The sequence below is a fragment of the Calliopsis andreniformis genome, chromosome 7 (genome assembly GCF_051401765.1).
Source record: "Calliopsis andreniformis isolate RMS-2024a chromosome 7, iyCalAndr_principal, whole genome shotgun sequence".
Classification (NCBI taxonomy): Eukaryota; Metazoa; Arthropoda; class Insecta; order Hymenoptera; family Andrenidae; genus Calliopsis; species Calliopsis andreniformis.
In genome coordinates, this window is record NC_135068.1 from 7,675,289 (window position 1) to 7,694,039 (window position 18,751).

At 42.8% G+C, this 18,751-nt stretch overlaps 1 protein-coding gene across 5 annotated transcripts in view; it reads left to right on the forward strand.

Moving 5' to 3' along the window:
• Dop2r (dopamine D2-like receptor) overlaps positions 1-18,751 on the forward strand; it is a 169,122-nt gene that overhangs the window by 8,549 nt on the left and 141,822 nt on the right. For all 5 annotated transcript variants that reach the window (XR_013002312.1, XM_076382158.1, XM_076382159.1 and 2 more), the window contains exon 2: positions 516-1,503. Coding sequence is in view for 4 of the 5 variants with exons in the window: in XM_076382158.1 (XP_076238273.1) it covers positions 781-1,503 (723 nt within the window). In the remaining variant the exon portion in view is untranslated. The remainder of the gene's footprint in view (positions 1-515; positions 1,504-18,751) is intronic.

Sequence of the window (18,751 nt, forward strand, 5' to 3'; positions counted from 1 at the left end):
GTCACGAGCTCATATCGAAACACTATTAACACCACTGTAGTTCCTTTACATAACAGACCTCTCTCACAAAAGCACTTTCCAAAGCAACCCAAAATTCCCTGCATTTCCCGCTGCCTCGCTACCAGCAAAACACAGCAACACCACATCGCATTACGAGCCTCCTGGGCCATTGTCACGGTTTCGCGCATCGGATAGTCCAGGAGCCCAGAGAACTCATTTGCTGGCGGCGTTTTCGGGCAGTTTAATATTTAAAATCCGCCGTTCAGTTTCCCACTCCAGTTCGGAGCTCGTTACACGGCGTTAGTCGGCGATGTACGGTCGCATTTAATTAAACTTTTTCGTGCCCCCACCCGTCCCCACTTCCGCGTGTCGTTGGCGCGGCGCGCGGCGGAATAAAATTAAGACACAAGCCCCGAGCGCGAAGGAATCGAATTACAGACACCGCCCCCGCAGGCCATTAAGCTTTATTTTACAGCGACCAGGCGGTAGCATTGATCGCTCCTTTCCCATTACAGGCTCTCTCCGCGGGGGATTTCAATGATACGCGTCTGCGATCGGTGAGAGGGTAGCCAGGAGGCAGCACCTCGTTGCTCGCGTGCACCACTGGGGATCAGGCCTTATCTCACGAGCAGCGGGGGAGGAGGACCACTAGACGCAGATAACAGCCACGAGAATGCCAGACGGAATCGAAGAAACGGATCTCCAGCCAGACGGATCTCCTCGTTTCGAGATCTCGTGATCGGTATCACTCTCCAGGGTCCAACCGCGGTCGAAGTCGAAATGGAGACCAGGACCAACGAGTCCCTGGTCAGGTCCATCGCGAGGAACCTGTCTCTGGAACACACGCGCTCAGGGGAACTCTTCTACACTGACGCCGCGAAGGACACCCTCCTTCTTGAAGGCAGCGGAATCCTCCACGATGGAACCTCGCTGGACGGTGTCTCGTCGAGTACCGACGCCAACGTGTCCACCAGTGGCTTCGAGCTGGGCTGGTTCAATGACTCGACCGCCTTCGACAACAGCTCGACCTTCCCTGAGTCCTCGTTCGGACTCTTCTCGTCGTCGTTCTCGTCCTCGACCACGGCCAGCTCAGACAACTACACGGGTATATCTGATCTCTTCGTCCTGGAGGATCTGAACGATTACATAAGCCAGTTCAACGATTATGTACTCAACCAGACGTACTCTGGCGCTGGGGCGAACCTCAATCTCAGTGGAAGTGTGAATTGTACCTCGTCGATAGTCGCTGGGACCACGGTGGGAGTCGGCGGGTCAGGCGAGTGCCCAACGGGTGACGTGGATGAGAAGACCAACATCAACAGCTGGTGGGCCCTGATCCTCGTGATCGTGCCTTGCCTGACACTCTTCGGCAACGTGCTCGTCATCCTTGCGGTGGTTCGGGAGAGGGCCTTGCAGACTGTCACCAACTATTTCATCGTTAGTCTTGCTGTTGCTGATCTCCTGGTCGCTGTGCTCGTCATGCCGTTCGCCGTCTACGTGTTGGTGAGTCTTGGGAACCTTTCGCTGGGAGGGTTTGGACTTGGATTTGGATTTGGGTTCATGTGGATTTGAGTCCATTTGGACTGGGGTCCATGTGGATTTGAGTCCATTTGGACTGGGGTCCATATGGACTTGAATCCATTTGGACTAGGGTCCATACGGACTTGAATCCATTTGGACTGGGGTCCATATGGACTTGAATCCATTTGGACTAGGGTCCATATGGACTTGAATCCATCTGGACTAGGGTCCATTTAGAAGAGAGTTCATTGGAACTGTGGTTCCAATCCCTCCCCTTTCGCTGGGAGGGTTTGTACTTGGATTTGGGTCCATGTGGATTTGAGTCCATTTGGATTGGGGTCCATATGGACTTGAATCCATTTGGACTAGGGTCCATATGGACTTAAATCCATTTGGACTGGGGTCCATATGGACTTGAATCCATTTGGACTAGGGTCCATGTAGAAGAGAGTTCATTGGAACTGTGGTCCACTTGGACTAGGGTCTATTTGAACTTTAATCCATCTAGACTAGGGTCCACTTGGCCTAGAGTCAACTTGACTTGGGGTCAACTTGGCCTAGGGTCCATTTAGAATAGGATCCACTTGAATTGTGATCCACTTGAACTGTCGTCCACTTGAATTATGATTCATTTGAACTATGGTCCAGTTAAATTATGGTTCATTTGAACTATGGTCCACTTAGACTCGATTCCTTTTGGACTAGAGTCCACTTGGACATGAATCCTTTTGCACGAGGGTTCACTAGTACTTGAATCCTTTTGGACTAGAGGCTGCGTGAACTAGATCTAAGTCCATTTGAATTAGGGTCCATTTAAATTTGGGCCTATTTGAATTTAAACCTATTCGGACTGTGGTCCCTTTGGAGTAGGTTATGGATAAGGTTATGGACCTTTGGTTAAGGTTATGGAAGGATGGAGGGACAATATAACAAATTTAAAGGCTAACTTGAGGTTCAGATTCCTAAAAATCACTGTTAGTACGTGACGAACGTGTTTCGTTAGTATTAAAGGCACGTTATTATTATACAAGCCGATGATAGCGTAAACTTAGAAAACGTGTAGTTCGTCTAAGTAATGTTCGTGATTAGAGTTCACTGTTCGCCACGATACGAATCTCCAGCGTTTATCTCTCAATCGATACATCGCAAGTCTTTCTCCACTTTGCCAAGATACGAGGGCCCAAGCGTATTCCATTTGCCATTTAATTGTGAAATTTTACGGTGGAGGGCTGCGCGAATCGAGGCTTTGCAGTTAATTACGAGCCCCTTTGTCTCGATAAAAAGCATAGTTGTCGGCTGTTATCTTGGCTCGGTTAATGAAAACTATTTCCAAGAGCTCTTTGGAATTCGCTGCCGTCTCGGCGAGCGGAAAAAGTAGTTAAGAGCCTGGCATTACTTTCAGACGCTGCGACCCAGACAGGGTGTGTAATTACCATTCATTTAGACAGCGTGCAGTACATTTATGATCCCCAGCAACTTTTCCCAGCGGTATTTCGTTCGATCAGCCGGCGACCTCGAATTCTTTTCCGCAAGGCTCGAATAGAAAATTCAATTACTCGGCTGATACGATTAGAAATACTCGCGAGGCAACCAGAGGACATCCTTCTGCAGTCCACGTCCCTGGTAATTGCTGATAGGTTTGGTTAGCGAGCAAACGATGGTTTCGTTTTTCGTATGGCGGATGTACGGGACAGGCGGATTGAACGACAACGGGATTAGTTAATTAAAGCAATTTGAATAATTCTTCGCCGCGGCGAGTCTCGATCCCCCACGGCGATGGCGCGTGACCCACTTCCGTTTCGAAAGGCCATCAAACGAGAAAGTCGAACCGTTCTTTTTGCTATTTATTTAGCGCTCGTTTCATTTAGGTTGGAGAATATAAATTCCAATTTCAGCGTGAGGGAGATACGCTGCCGATGGATTTATTTCGCTTCATTACGGGATAATTCCGACGTGGCCGCGTGCTTTATGGTCTCTCCACGCCTTTTTTGTTCTTATTAATTTAAATAGAAATCTACACCGCGCTCCCTTGAACTTTGCGTTTCCCCGCGAAATTTATGTTACCGCGGGTAAACGCCAATGCTTCTGTTAGCAGATAGCACACGAAGCCTTGAAAATGTCTATTTTATGTCCATTTTATGCCTGAAAGTCTTACAAGATAATTTAGACATCTTCAAAACATTCAACAGCGTACGTCTTAAAGACATCTGAAATTTACGTCCATAAGACGTCTTAACGACATACAATATGGACGTCTTGAAGACCTACGCTTTCAGACGTCTTAAAGATGTCTACTTTTTGTCTGAACGTCTTCTACAGACGTAATTTGGACGTCTTTCAGATGTCTATTTTTGTGTGAACGTAATAGGGACGTAATTTGGACGTCTTTATGACGTCTATTTCCTATAGGCACATTCATTTGTAACCACGGACGTCTGAAAGACGTCTTTTAGATATTTTTAGGACTTTAAGACGTCTCTGTGCTGTATGGGTTGTTACGCTCGAGGATTTCTTTTTTTATTTGTTATTAATGGCTAATTTAACATTTGGTGCGCGAGAACATGGAAAAAGGGAATTCGAAACAGTTCCCTCAACTTACAAGGAACATCAATTTAGTGCCATTTTTCGATTTTCATGAAACTTGGTACACGAATCGGCATCGAAGAATATGAGATATTTTTCTCAACTGTTAATATTCATGTTTAAGGGGTGAAAACCACCCCCAAAGTTGGAATGGAAAATACATTTTCATAAAATCTTGAATTTCGTTTACATTATCTCATTGTTTATAAAAAACACGTATCTTGTATATGTACCATTGTTTTCGACCTGCATTGGGTTTTGAGATATTTACGAAAATATATTTTCCACTCCAACCTTGGTGATGGTTTTTCACCTATTAAACATGAATGTCTGCATTTTTTATTCCACTATCCGTATACCAGAAGATGACATTAAAGCGATGTCCCTTGTTAGCTATTTAAAACAGTTACTTCCAATGCTGCGCCTGAGAAAATTTTTCCTTCAACTTCTGAATAGCTCACAGAATACAACCGCACACCTTCTTTCAAATAGTCTCGCGTACTCCCTCAAGGAACGTGACTACAGTCGAGCAGCTCACTCCTGATATTTGTATTTTCCTATTTCCAAAGGAACCGGTCTTTGCATTCAAAGCACAAACCGCTCGTCTATTCCTCCGCTATTATTTTTCCACTAAAATAATATTTGTGGAATGCTACGCAAGCATCGCTCCCAGAGGAAGATAATAACTGTACGATTGTGACGCCGCTAAGACACGTTCAGAGGGGGGGGATAAATTCAGCCTGAAGGATCGTAAAAATGTCGTAAACGTCGAATTTCGAGCCACCGGGTAGTTCCAACCGTCTCGTTTCATTTTTACGAAGACTTTCGTCTGCAGCATTCGAAACCGCGATCGCTTCCAAAGCTGGGACGTAACTTTTCTTCGAAATTCCAGAACTTCGTAAATTACACACACACGAAGGCAATGGTAAGAAAATCTGCCCTCGAGTCTCCATACTTCAAAGAAGTATAAAAGATTTATGTTTCCCAAAGCTCCTGAAACTCTGTAAAGTTTTTTCCTCTGTAAATTCATTTCGATGACGCAGAACACTGCTGACGATAAGCGGTCGAGCGATTAAAGACTCGAGGTCCCTTTTTGCGCACCCAGAAATCTGTGTAATGGTCACGCGATGGCTCGTCCACAGTTCTCAGGAGGGTTGCCAGGGAATTCCTCGCAGAGAAGGGAAAGAGAATTTCTTGTTCTACACCCTCTGAGTAGTCTGCAGCAGCTGTGACACTGCTACCATGCCTTTGTCATTATAGTTAAATTAAGAATATGCACGTATGATGGCAAATGTTGTAGAATGTTTCTTGCATTTCTGGCGTTTCTCGTTGAATACATTTGGAGACCAGGTTTGTGCAGGTTTTAGTTCTATTCTTTCCTCTCCCTGTCGCTTGTGCTTTCTTTCAAGCTTTCTCTTAAGGCTCGTTCATGGTCCTAACTGGGCTCAGATAAGGCACTTAACTTTCTCTGCTATGACTCTTTTCCACTGTTACTGACTTCTTTCGCGCGGTTTTCGTACTCTATGTCTTCGATCTCTCTTTCTCTCTCTCTCTCTTCTATCTTCTTTCATTTCCCTTCCTTGTAGTTTTCAGACTGTACGTTGTTTGAAGGCGAAAGATTACTCTGAACAAATCCCTCGAAGCATTCCTTTGTTGTATCCTATGCACAGTTCATAGCGAAAATAAATACACAGATTTAATCGAGGAAAGTGTTATTAACTATACAGTATATATTCACTAAATGCTCGAAATTTATCCCCATCACTAGGAGCGGCCCACTTGTGTTCTCGTTCCCTCCGTCTTTCACTCGTTCTCCTTCTCTATGTTCACAAAGGCTGAATGAGGCTCAGGTTTCGTGTCTCTGACAGCTATCTGCTCGCGGTCGTTCCCAAGCTGTGAGCATTTAACAAATAAGTACTATACATATCCCATAGAATGTTCCATAGAAAACATTGCCTTTAATACATTCCAGGGGACTTCTCGTAAGACACCATTAGTACTATATTACTTTATATTCTTTTTAAACCTCCAGTAGTCCCGAATTGTCTATCGTAGGGTATTTTGGAGGCACAGAAGCGGGAGACTCGTCTTTCCCTTTCGGGGGGAATTTCCTGGCAACCCTGTATCTGAGCACTCACGCGGCGAAGATATCATTTTGCGTGTCACGAGCGTACCCACGCCGTCTGGTCGTTATTGGAATCATTTCGTAAGCACAACACACGTGCACGCTGAGCATAGTCATTGTATACGTGCCGTTTCCCTTCCCGCGCACTAATTGAGCTTTCGCTGAAACTGCGGCCGGGTGGAATTCATAGGGAGCTGGTAATTTATTCCAAACGAGCGATGGGAAACGTAATGAGCGCCAGGGATGCGCCTTTTGGAATGCATGGCTTGTTGCCTCTTCATCCAGCCGCGGTTATATCTGGCGCAATTCGTTGATTGGAAGAAAATAGAGATTAAGGGATATCAGGAGGCAATTAGAGCTTCATAGGAATAAATCCTAAAGTGTAGACGCTAAGAGGATATCTTGATAACACGTTGAGTAGTTTATCAGGAGGCTACTTTTAACACTCGGTTGTCACTTTGGGTCAAAGTGATTCATATCAATAATTAAAAAGAAGAAAGTATGGTAGTGTCTCTGCTGATAAATATAAAGTGACCTATTTGAAGATTGAGACGTAATTATCTCCTACACTATAGCTTGTTTAAAAAAATGGTTTAAAGAAAATTTATCCTGTTTCTAGAGAGACACCTTGATAGTCACAAGTTTTTTCAAGGTGCACGTTTTCTTTAAAACATTTTTTGAAATGAGTTATAGTTTAAGAGATAATTTTATACGAAACTTTAAGTATAATTAAACCACCTTTATTATTCAAAAATTTCCCTTTTCGACACACTAAAACACTATTTTTTTTTTAATCTACACCATATTTTAATATCATTACCCTAAATTTCTAACTACACCTGTTAAAGCAGAAAGAAGTTACAATTTTTCTAAAAAACTGCTTTTGGTGAAACCTTACATTCTTGAGAATTTTGTCTGTAAGGCACCACTTCATTTGTTAATCTTTTTGTCATCGAAACATATTCTACAATATTGAAGCTATATTCCGAAATTTTTTCAATCGGATATCGCTGTTATTTTTTCAACAGCAGCTTTGAAAATTTAACTGCGTTTAGATGGCTCACAGTGACAATCGTGTGCTGTAAAAAAGGTGTGACAACCAAGGATTAAATAATAATTCCTTCTTAAATAGTCATTCTTTTCAAAAATTTACCACCAAGAGACCAATTTGAAATATCACTCTTTTATTCTCCATTTTCTTTTTATAATTACATGAGTTTCCATTACAATTAAACAAAATCCACGAGGGTTCCAAAATCCAGGGAAATGCAGCAGGGTTTATGGGTATCACATTTATGGAATTCGAGATAAAAAAAATGCAGGCGACCGTTTTCCATTTAAAAAAGGCAAGGGTAAATGGCTTTCTGCCATTTAGATAGCCGTGAACTATTATACCTGTTTAAAATAGGGAAGTGCATCGATGCCCAAGTGCAAGCTGCATCCACTCGCATCCAAAGCGTAGCTACCTTCGGTATGATAAAATTCGCACGTCCCGGGTTGGATATTAACATGATGCAACGCGCTAAAATCCCTCATCGACCGCTTAAACGATCGCTCGCAAGTTTCGCGTTAAACGGTTTAACAAGGCGCGTGTGTGCGTGTAATGCGCCGCGACTATAATGTTGCGAGCGTCGTACCCGCGATCAAAGCGCTTTAATCAGGCGACGGCGTGAACCGACGCTGCGGAGCCCCTTTCTTCTAGAAGCGTCGAGTGCAGTCATCTTTCTTCTTCAACTGTATTAGCATCGAAATCGCAATTTTGAGAATCTCCAAGCGAAATTTCTGGCCCTCTCAGCAAGTGCCCTTGCATAATTCAATCTCTCAAAATGGTGGAAAGTAGATAAGAATAAGGGAACCATTAGAGAAGAATACTGTAGCATATAGGAGGTGTCAATAGGAACTTACTGACTTTGTCGAGGAGTGCCTTTAAATGAAATATAATTTTTAATTAGACGTATTGGGTTGTAATATAAATCAGTTCGGTTAGATGTAAAAACATGTTTTAATTTTGACAATGTAAGTATATTGTATGAACTAATTGCCTGTAAAATGGGAAACTGATGCATATAATTAATTGAATGTAGATCTGTACTTTGTTAATAAACAAAAACAGTATCGAATATAACCAAATTCATTGAAATCGCAATTTTGAGAAACTCCAAGAGAAATTTCTGACCCTCTCAGCAAGTGCCCTTGCATAATTCAATCTCTCAAAATGATGGAAAGTAGATAAGAATAAAGCAACCATCAGAGAAAAATATTACAACATACATGATGTGTCAGTAAGAATTTAACTAAGTGCTTTTAAATAAAATACAGTTTATAGCCACATATATTGGGTTGTAACATAAATCAGTCCAGTTGCAAGTAAACATATGTTTTAATTTTGAAAATGTAATTATGATGGTATCAAATAATTACCTATAAAATGGGAAACTGACATAAATAATAATTGAGGTTATACGTATAATTAATTGCACGTAAATCTGTAGTTTGTTAATAAAGAAAAACAGTATCGAATATAACCAAGCTTATTTATGTTACGACCCAATAGTTTCTTCCTTGCGCTCGATTTGACCGTGTAGATAATTCTCAGATAATTTAGCGGATTATCTGAGCAAGCAGAGGGCATTGTTCCAGCTAATCTTCCCCAGGTGTCTCCATTGCACGCGTCACTTCGCTAATTGTTATCGAATCTTCTCCTCTCTGGCCCCTCTCTCGGAAAGCTCGAAAGATTCTCAAGTAAATTACGGTCACGTTGGCGCGAACCGTAATATTCATTTTATTCTCAGGCTCCTCGAAAGGAAAGTTTCGCAAAGATGGCCCCTCAGAAGTGTCTCAACGTGGCCCACCTCTCTCCGTGACCTAACGCTGATTGGTAATTCGCTTTTATCGGCCCTCTGGTAATTCTAAGCTTTTACGGTCCGCGGATCATGAGTTCGCAGAAATTTTCAAATTCCTTACAGTCTAGCATGATACGGGCCGTCGTCTCCTTTAACGTCGCTCCCCCGATAGCTCGGCCAGCAGGTCCGAAAGGATTTTAATTTCTCTTTGAATCCCTTCTGGCCCCCTCCGCGTCACTCTAATTAGACCGAATAAATTAATTACGCGAAGAACGTCGGGCAAGGCGCGCATAATAAGAGGCGGGCGGCGTTCTCGCGTAATTTCCTCTATTGTCGGCCATTTTCCATACTCTGTCGCCGTTTAATCGCCACCCACCGACGCTGTTGCGCCAGTTTACGCGTAACGCAAGCAATTCCTCATGAACTTGCCTCGACTGTTAGCGCGCCACTGCTCTCAGCGATATTCGTCGGATGAATACGAAACTGATCGGCATACGCTTCCATACCACTCTGGGTAAGTGGAATCCTATATTTCAAAGGGCCTCGCATCCAGTCAAAATGCAGCCCTTACAAAGGGCCGCGCGATCGAAATCCAAATTAACCTAACTCCTCCACGTCCTGCCCTCCCCTACTTTCCGCAGTCCCTAAGTTCCGCTGATTTATAGCACGGAACGTCACCCGATTCGACTTCATTTTACAAGAATCAGAGAGAGACAGAGAGAGCTTTAAACCACTCGATCGAGGAGAATCGATAAGGAAAGCTACTTCCGCGATCCTCCTCGTTGCGCCTGTAATTTCCTTTGTTCGACGACTTCCACGTCTCCTCCCTCGCCACCCCGTCGTTTGGCACGCCAGAATCTAAGGAGAGGTCACGTGCCCCATCGACGCCGATTAAAGCGAAATCCGTGACGAGTTATTGCGATTTTGGTAAAGTGTCTGTACGTGAGTCGCCGCGAGAATGTCCGCGGGGGGAGAGAAAATTGCTAAGGGGGTACGTGGGCGCAGCGGGTGGAAGAGGGCGAGGGTGGAGGGCAAAAAGGGACAGGAGGAGGGTAGGGGTGGAAGGTCCATCGCAGGAGCCTCCTGGAGGGCGCGTTGCCGTGACCGCGAGCAATTTCACCCCCTGCCACCCCCTGGTCCCCCGAAGCGAAAGCAGCCTGAACGCCTAACCACCTCGCATGGCGCGAAATAGCACGATGGATTGCCAGTCGGGCAAGGTCTATGTTAATAACATGGATCGCTTCATCGCATGCATGCTTATTACTTAGCCAACTCGGGCCAGTTTTGATTCGCCCTGTGTACACATTGGTTAAACCGCCGACCGCGCTGCCTGCATGAATATTAATGCCCGAACAGGCCACTTTTCTGCCTGGAATAGAGACCACGGAACGGTTTGGCCTTGTTGGCCCACCTGAGAAGGTGGCATAATGGCAAGTTATGCCTCATTTGCGGACCTCGGCCGCTTCCTACGCTATTCAAATATTAACGCGAAGTTTTTTGGGGGGGACGTAGTTGCGACAGTGACTCGAGAGGGTTATAAATATAGAGTGAATGGTAGATTTCTTTGGGGCAGGAAAGTATTGTCATGTTTGGTGTTTATGTTCAGCTGTTGAGCAGCTGAGGGTGATGAAGGCGAGTCAGTGATGTGAGGAGCTTACTGAAATATTTGGAGAGCCGCTGTATATTCGACAATAATTGAACTGAATAGATTTGAAGTAGGAGTATACCGAGTGTTCGACAACAGGTGTTAAATCTTACATGATGTGATTCTATTTGAAAAAATGAGACGAAAATGAAGAATGGAAAAATTGTGTTTGGAGCTTCATTTTCGAGATATTGATTGTTGAAAATGCGCGGGAAAGTGGGCCCTATGTGGGGAGTAGGGACTGCACGTGACCAGGGACTGCGCGCAGGCGCGGCAGTAGCTTAAGTCCCCTAGGATCAGACCCACATTGCCCATATCTTCAAGAATTAAAAACTCTGAAAGGAAGCCTTAAACGTAATTTTTTGGTTCTTTATTTTCGTCTTATTTTGTCATGTAAAATCAGTTTTTAAAATTTTTAACACTTATTCTGAACAATTTTGTATGAAACTACAATACAGTCTTAACAAAATGCGATTACTCCACATAATTCTTTCTACATTCTTCCCATATAAATTCTAAGTCATACCTTAAATTCTTCTAAGAATTTACAATGTAACATCTGAAAGGTTACTTTAAATTTCACAGTTGGTTCGCCAAAATGCCGAAAAGAAATATAATTTTTCTGATCACCTTTTTGTACTCTCTGCTCCATGCCTTCCACTTTTATTTCTCTATAAAAGGGCAACAAAACCAATGCTCCGGCAGTAGTACAAACAGACGCAAGTGGAATCGGTACGCGCTCAGTCAGACAAACGCTCGCTCGACCGTTCGCTGAGAACCAAAAGCTAAACGTTCGAAAGAATTTAATTGCCACTGTTACCGATTCTGATCCTCTCGATTTCGGGATCGATCGCAGTGTACCGTTCAAAGGCAACAAAACGCACCCCCTGCCATAGAAAACTCGGCGATCTCCTGAATCAGAGTTGAACATTTAAAGTAGAGCGAAAGTGCAGCGACATTTACAGAGGTACGAATAGGAGTTTCGTTGGAGGTCGGTATTTAAAAATTCGGGCCAACCGGATTTACGAGGCGGACGTGACGTACTGGGTGTTTTTCGACAAGCTATGCCATGCAGGAATTAGTCAGAGCGCGGGGCTGTTTTGCAAGTGTGTAAATGGAAATAGCGAGAAAGAGCCTCTGAAATATTTTTCCATGCGTACGTTCGCTTCTTCGATCGCTTCCTGCGTACCATGCCTCGATTCTGTTAACACATGCTCGTGCATACATACACAGAGGATGGGCATACTTGTACGTGTGCAAACTGCGCTTTTATCGACAGGCTAATAATGGCGGCTATCGAAGGTGGAAAGGGGTAGAATAAATGGAAACTTAACTGATGTTGCGTAAAATGCTCGTTTACATTCTGTTTTGTAAGTTCTCGAGGAATTCAGCGATGGCTATTGGAAAGCCAGATGCTGAATGTAGAACAGATTAGTTGACTGACTCGAATAGGGGTTGATTGTTAGTTACTCTCTCCGCGAACTTTGCGTGGAACGCATTTAGCTTTGTGGTCTAGTACCTCTTCATAATAGCGTGAGCTCTGGCTCTTCTCGAGTTGAAATTACTTAGATTAAACAGCTCTTTTATCAGACATTTCAACAGCTAAATAATCCATTTTGTTTTTTGCTCGACAAACTACTGCATTATAAACTTTAAAGTCCCTCACAAACATTTTCTAGAAGTTGATATGCATTCAGTAATGACGTAGTCCTCGGTGATTCGAGAACCCCTAATTTCGATACACATACATTGGGGAGTGCAAGACTACGTATTCCCCGTCACGACCAGCTGACCTGAACTGCTTAAGTCTGGCCATAAGCATAATTAACTTCTTCCAAGTAGTATTAATCACTACAGAATCAGGCATCTTGTATTAAGGAGCATCAGGTATTTTACCATGGATGAAAAAGATCTTTCATCAAACATTTCACTCACCGAATAGTGCACATTTTTTATACACCACGCATTTTTTCGTCATAAATTTTTCAAGAGTCTCACGAACATTTTCTACCAGTAAACACGCATCCATTAACAACGTAATCCTCGGTGATTCGTAAAAACTTAACTATATACACATACATAGAAGAGTGTAACGCTAAGAGCTTTCCGCTGCGTCTGACCACCAGCTGGCTTGAACTACTTAAGTCTGCCCATAAGCACAATTAACTACTTCCAAGTAGTATTAATCATCACAGAGTCAGGCGTCTCTAACATTTCTTGCTAAACTACTCGAATTAAAAAGCTCCTTCATCAAATACTTTCCTGATTGAGTAATCCACATTCTCCATGCTCCACACATTTCTTAGTTATAAATTTTTCAAGAGCCTCGCGAACATGTTCTACCAGTAAACACGCATCCATTAACAACGTAGTCCTCGATTCGTAAAAACTTAACTACAACACACATACATTGAAGAGTGTAACGCTAAGAGCTTTCCGCTGCGTCTGACCACCAGCTGACTTGAACTACTTAAGTCTGCCCATAAGCACAATTAACTACTTCCAAGTAGTATTAATCATCACAGAGTCAGACGCCCCTAACATTTTTTGTTAAACTACTCGAATTAAAAAGCCCCTTCATCAAAGACTTTCCTGATCGAATAATCCACATTCTCCATGCTCCACACATTTCTTTGCCATAAATTTTTCAAGAGTCTCGCGAACATGTTCTACTAGTAAACACGCATCCATTAACAACGTAGTCCTCGATTCGTAAAAACTTAACTATAATACACATACATAGAAGAGTGTAACACTAAGAGCTCTCCGCTGCGTCTGACCACCAGCTGGCTTGAACTACTTAAGTCTGCCCATAAGCACAATTAACTACTTCCAAGTAGTATTAATCATCACAGAGTCAGGCGTCTCTAACATTTCTTGCTAAACTACTCGAATTAAAAAGCTCCTTCATCAAATACTTTCCTGATTGAGTAATCCACATTCTCCATGCTCCACACATTTCTTAGTTATAAATTTTTCAAGAGCCTCGCGAACATGTTCTACCAGTAAACACGCATCCATTAACAACGTAGTCCTCGATTCGTAAAAACTTAACTACAACACACATACATTGAAGAGTGTAACGCTAAGAGCTTTCCGCTGCGTCTGACCACCAGCTGACTTGAACTACTTAAGTCTGCCCATAAGCACAATTAACTACTTCCAAGTAGTATTAATCATCACAGAGTCAGACGCCCCTAACATTTTTTGTTAAACTACTCGAATTAAAAAGCCCCTTCATCAAAGACTTTCCTGATCGAATAATCCACATTCTCCATGCTCCACACATTTCTTTGCCATAAATTTTTCAAGAGTCTCGCGAACATGTTCTACTAGTAAACACGCATCCATTAACAACGTAGTCCTCGATTCGTAAAAACTTAACTATAATACACATACATAGAAGAGTGTAACACTAAGAGCTCTCCGCTGCGTCTGACCACCAGCTGGCTTGAACTACTTAAGTCTGCCCATAAGCACAATTAACTACTTCCAAGTAGTATTAATCATCACAGAGTCAGACGCCCCTAACATTTTTTGTTAAACTACTCGAATTAAAAAGCCCCTTCATCAAAGACTTTCCTGATCGAATAATCCACATTCTCCATGCTCCACACATTTCTTTGCCATAAATTTTTCAAGAGTCTCGCGAACATGTTCTACCAGTAAATACGCATCCACCGACAAGCTAGTCCTCCGCGACTGGGGAATCTCTGGGGGCCAAACGAGTTTAAAACTCAACCGCGAACGATAACGCGTCCTCCATAAATCACAGGGCCTGTACATAAGCGTGTTGCAGAGGCGAGCCCTCGACGTCGGACGCACACAGTGTCCAACCTTTCACCGCCACGACTTCGCCGCCCCTTTCATCGCCATTTTCGAGCGGCGAAGTCGAGGCAGCGGGCTTCTGCGACGCTCCACACAACCGCCATAATTTCGAGGCACTCGTGCTTCGTTCATAATTTCCGACTGCCTTCGTGCCCTCCCACGCTGCCCCTCGCAATAAATGCTTTCGGCGAGAATAAGAGGCACGCGAGCGCTCGCGACCGTGTAACCGAGATATCCGAGTTGCATTGTGCAAGCTGGATCCATCGTGTTTCGTTCGCCGTGGGATAGTTTGTCCGAGCGTTAAACGCTCCCGATGCCTCGGGCGTGACAATACGAGCAGGTTAAACGCAGCAGCGAAGCTTGGCGTGTTATGCAAAACGTGGGGCGAAAGTTAGTATTTGTCGAAGGGCGTTTAAATTATTGCCGCAACCCTCAGGTTTCATGGGCTCCTGCTGACCATATTTTGCCGCAGAAAATCTGTTATTTCTGTGAATTACTGGGGTGGCTGCGGGGTTAGTATAAATTCGTGTCTTTTCGATATTCGTAAATAATAGATTAATAAATTTTCCAAAGGGTATTCCGAAGGATTTTTTACCTGCTCTAAATTATGAAGCTTACATTGCTGTAATTCAATAATTAAGTGGTGAATTATTCTGCTTCTTTTTTTATTCAATTCTTGCGGTTTTTAACAAATTCCGAAGGAAATTATCGGAGATAGAGGAAAAGTTATTTCACTAAAGCCTTCGATATCCATAACTTTAGTAGGGTGTATTTAAAATTTTCTGAACTAAAATCTAGGCCCTTTAAAAGGGCGAAAAATATTTACAGAGATTTTTCATTTCACTCAGATATTTTTGCCATCACTCCAAGTATTTTTATGTACATTCCTGTCAAAAAATGTGAAGACACTTGCTCGGTGACATTATATATAATATTCAGAAAGAGTTTTAAAATCAGTAATGTATTGGATTTAAAATACCTAAAATTCGGGTGAAATGTGTCTGACTTGAAACTTATTCTACTGGTGATGTACAGTACCTCGTTCAGACAGTGAAATCAGGAGGATAAGTCCCCAGTTAGACATAATAGAACCAGTAGAATTAGAGAAAAGTCAGACACAAAGGAAACAGTAGAATAAGCATTAAGTCAGACACAGAGAAATGAGTATAATTAGTGTCAAATCAAGCACAAAGAAACCACAAAAATTAGTGTCAAATCAGGCACAAAGAAATCAGTAGTATGGGTATTAAGTCAGACCTAAAGAAATCAGTAGAATAAAGCTTAAACCAGACACAGAGATATCAGTAGAATACGTCTCAAGTGAAATACAGATAAATCAGTAGAATAAGTTCAAGAACAGACACAGAGAAATTTCACGTTCTTTCACTGTGCAGAATCACCTCTTAAAATGTCTGATTATTACCAATTTATGTTACAAAATGGAAGCTCATTAAAGATTGTAAGTCTCCTAATACTTTTGTACGGTGGTGTATATTCGCGATACTCTGCGTTACCTTAAAGTAGAAGTTTCTCGTTGAAAATCTCGTTTTCTTCAAGGCTTGCTCTCATTATGTCTGTCTTCAACGACCAGAAAATCCGCTGAAACGAGCATCCTGCTTGTGATCGTAACGCGGCGCTTAATACGCATCTGGAAAGCGTATCTGGAGACGCACGCAGTGTGTCTCAGGAAAATGTAGCATCGACGACCGAAATTATTATCAAAATAGAGGGTCGTATTTTGGCGAAGTATATGCGCATAAATATTTAAGTAGAAACGGGGCATTTGCTTGCGTATAGACACCACCAGATTCAAACGAGTTTATCATTCCACATCGAGACGTATTAGCTTTATGTGTACTTTCTTGAACGCGGTTTTACGCTCTCTATAAAGTGCCTGGCGCGAGGCAGATGTGGCGGGCTGCTCGTACTGAGGGTGGAAGTTGCGTTCGTTTCGCGGCGATTCGTGCGTCCTGGACTGTACCATCGGTTATCTGACACTCTGTTTATCAGCGAGATGTCGACGCTGCAGTCACACGCGAGAGAGTCGAGAGAAATTACGGTATAATTTTCGAGGAATACACAGTGAAGGGTGGAAAATAGAATCCTGTGAAATTTCGTGAAATTTGTTACTCCGTTGCTTTTGTTCATTCTAAATTTCATTTGGAGGAATATCGGTAAACCACTGTACTTAATTATGGTCCTTGAAATCACGTTTGATAATCTACACAAAAATTAAGTAGTCTAATATCTTAATTTCTTGTCACGTTTGACCATAGATTGACTTGAACTACTTGCGTAGCGATACCTACTTGCTTTACTACTTTCAAGTAGTATTAATCAACGTAGGGTCAATCTTCATGCTTCCTTCTAAGCTTTCGGTGGAGCTACATACGTATTAAGGAGTGCGATACTACGTATTCTCCATCACGCCTGACTGGAAGTTGACTTGTACTACTTAAGTCTGGCCGTAAGCACACTTCACTACTTCCAAGTAGTAGTAATCACTACAGAATCAGACTCCCGAGAATTTTCTTTCAAACTTTTAGCAAATTTAAACATCCAAGTGTATAATACTACATGCTTGTAGCCACGTCTGACCGCAAGCTGACTGGAACTACTTAAGTCTGGCCATAATCACACTTCTCTACTTCCAAGTAGTAGTAATCACTACAGAATCAGACTCCCCAAAATTTTCTTTCAAACTTTTAGCAAATTTAAACATCTATGTGTATAACACTACATACTTTCAGCCACGTCTGACCGCAAGCTGACTAGAACTACTTAAGTCTGGCCATAAACACACTTCACTACTTCCAAGTAGTAGTAATCACTACAGAATCAGACGCCCCAAAATTTTCTTTCAAACTTTTAACAAATTCAAACATGCAACTGTATAATACTACATACTTGCAGCCACGTCTAACCACAGGCTGACTAGAACTACTTAAGTCTGGCCATAAACACACTTCGCTACTTCCAAGTAGTAGTAATCACTACAGAATCAGCCATTTCCAAAGCTTCCTTTTAAACTTTCGGCAGACTTAAACATCCAAGTGTGTAATACTACACACTCACAGCCGCGTCTGACCACAAGCAGACTAGAACTACTTAAACGGAACCACAGGCGTTCACTGCTTCCAAGTAGCATTAGTCAACGTAGGATCAGACTATCCCCACGCTCCCCCTAAATTATTCGACATCGCCCACACTATTTTTCCACGGCTCTACCACTTTCAATCCCCTGAACCAACAGCGAGTTCTACCATCGATATCCTTATCAACGAAAACTTCAGCCCCGAACGGCACCTGTCCCCCTTTATCGCTTTAATTGATGAGCGAACGGGATCCTACTACGGCTATCAATTAAAAAGTCGCGCAATTACCGCGCCGATAATTTATGAAAGTTCTCCGCGTGCCAGAACTTTCCAGGTCACGTTAGAACGGATACGATTTTCACGGCGTAATCACGTCGAATTACGAGGACGCGGAGGAACGACAGACCCTGTGATCCCCTCGCATTGAGTCGAGGAAAAATATAACGTCGCGCTTAACAGCTGCGAAAAATTTATGTAACTCTCGATCGCGGGGGTTTCGGTGAGTGTGCTCGTTAATACCCGCAAGTAGAGGGGGTGGGATTTTTTTCCTCCAGCGCTGACAGTGGTTCCGGTTCATTGAATGGCTGGATTTATCACCAGCCTCGTAGGAGGGGAATTTGATAATATTCAGGTACTTTTGAATAACGACCCTGCCGGGCGATATATTTTACGCTGAGTGCGACCCAGGGCTTAAAAAATGTCAGTCATCGATGGGACTCGATGAACATTTATGCTCGGTGTGATCGAAAGTTTAGTAAATATTTTTAGAATGGATTCGAGCCCTCCAGGACTCTCCATATCCACGATCTGCATATTTTTGAGTGAACTGTGTAGGTTGACGTTTTTATTGCGAAAGGGGTGTTGAGGTAGTTGTTTCTAATCTGAACGAGGCTTTAGCGATCGGTGTACCTTAATAGAACTACGTTTTGCGTATGATGTTGTTAATGGTGTTATTTCTGGCCCTCCATTACTTGAATTATTGAAATTCTTTACCTCTTTTATATCTATCAGACATCATACTCTTTTGAAACAAGAAATTCTTAATACACAATATGGCGATAATAGTTTCGTACCTAGGGGTAGGGACAAGCATAAGAAATGTCATACTTTA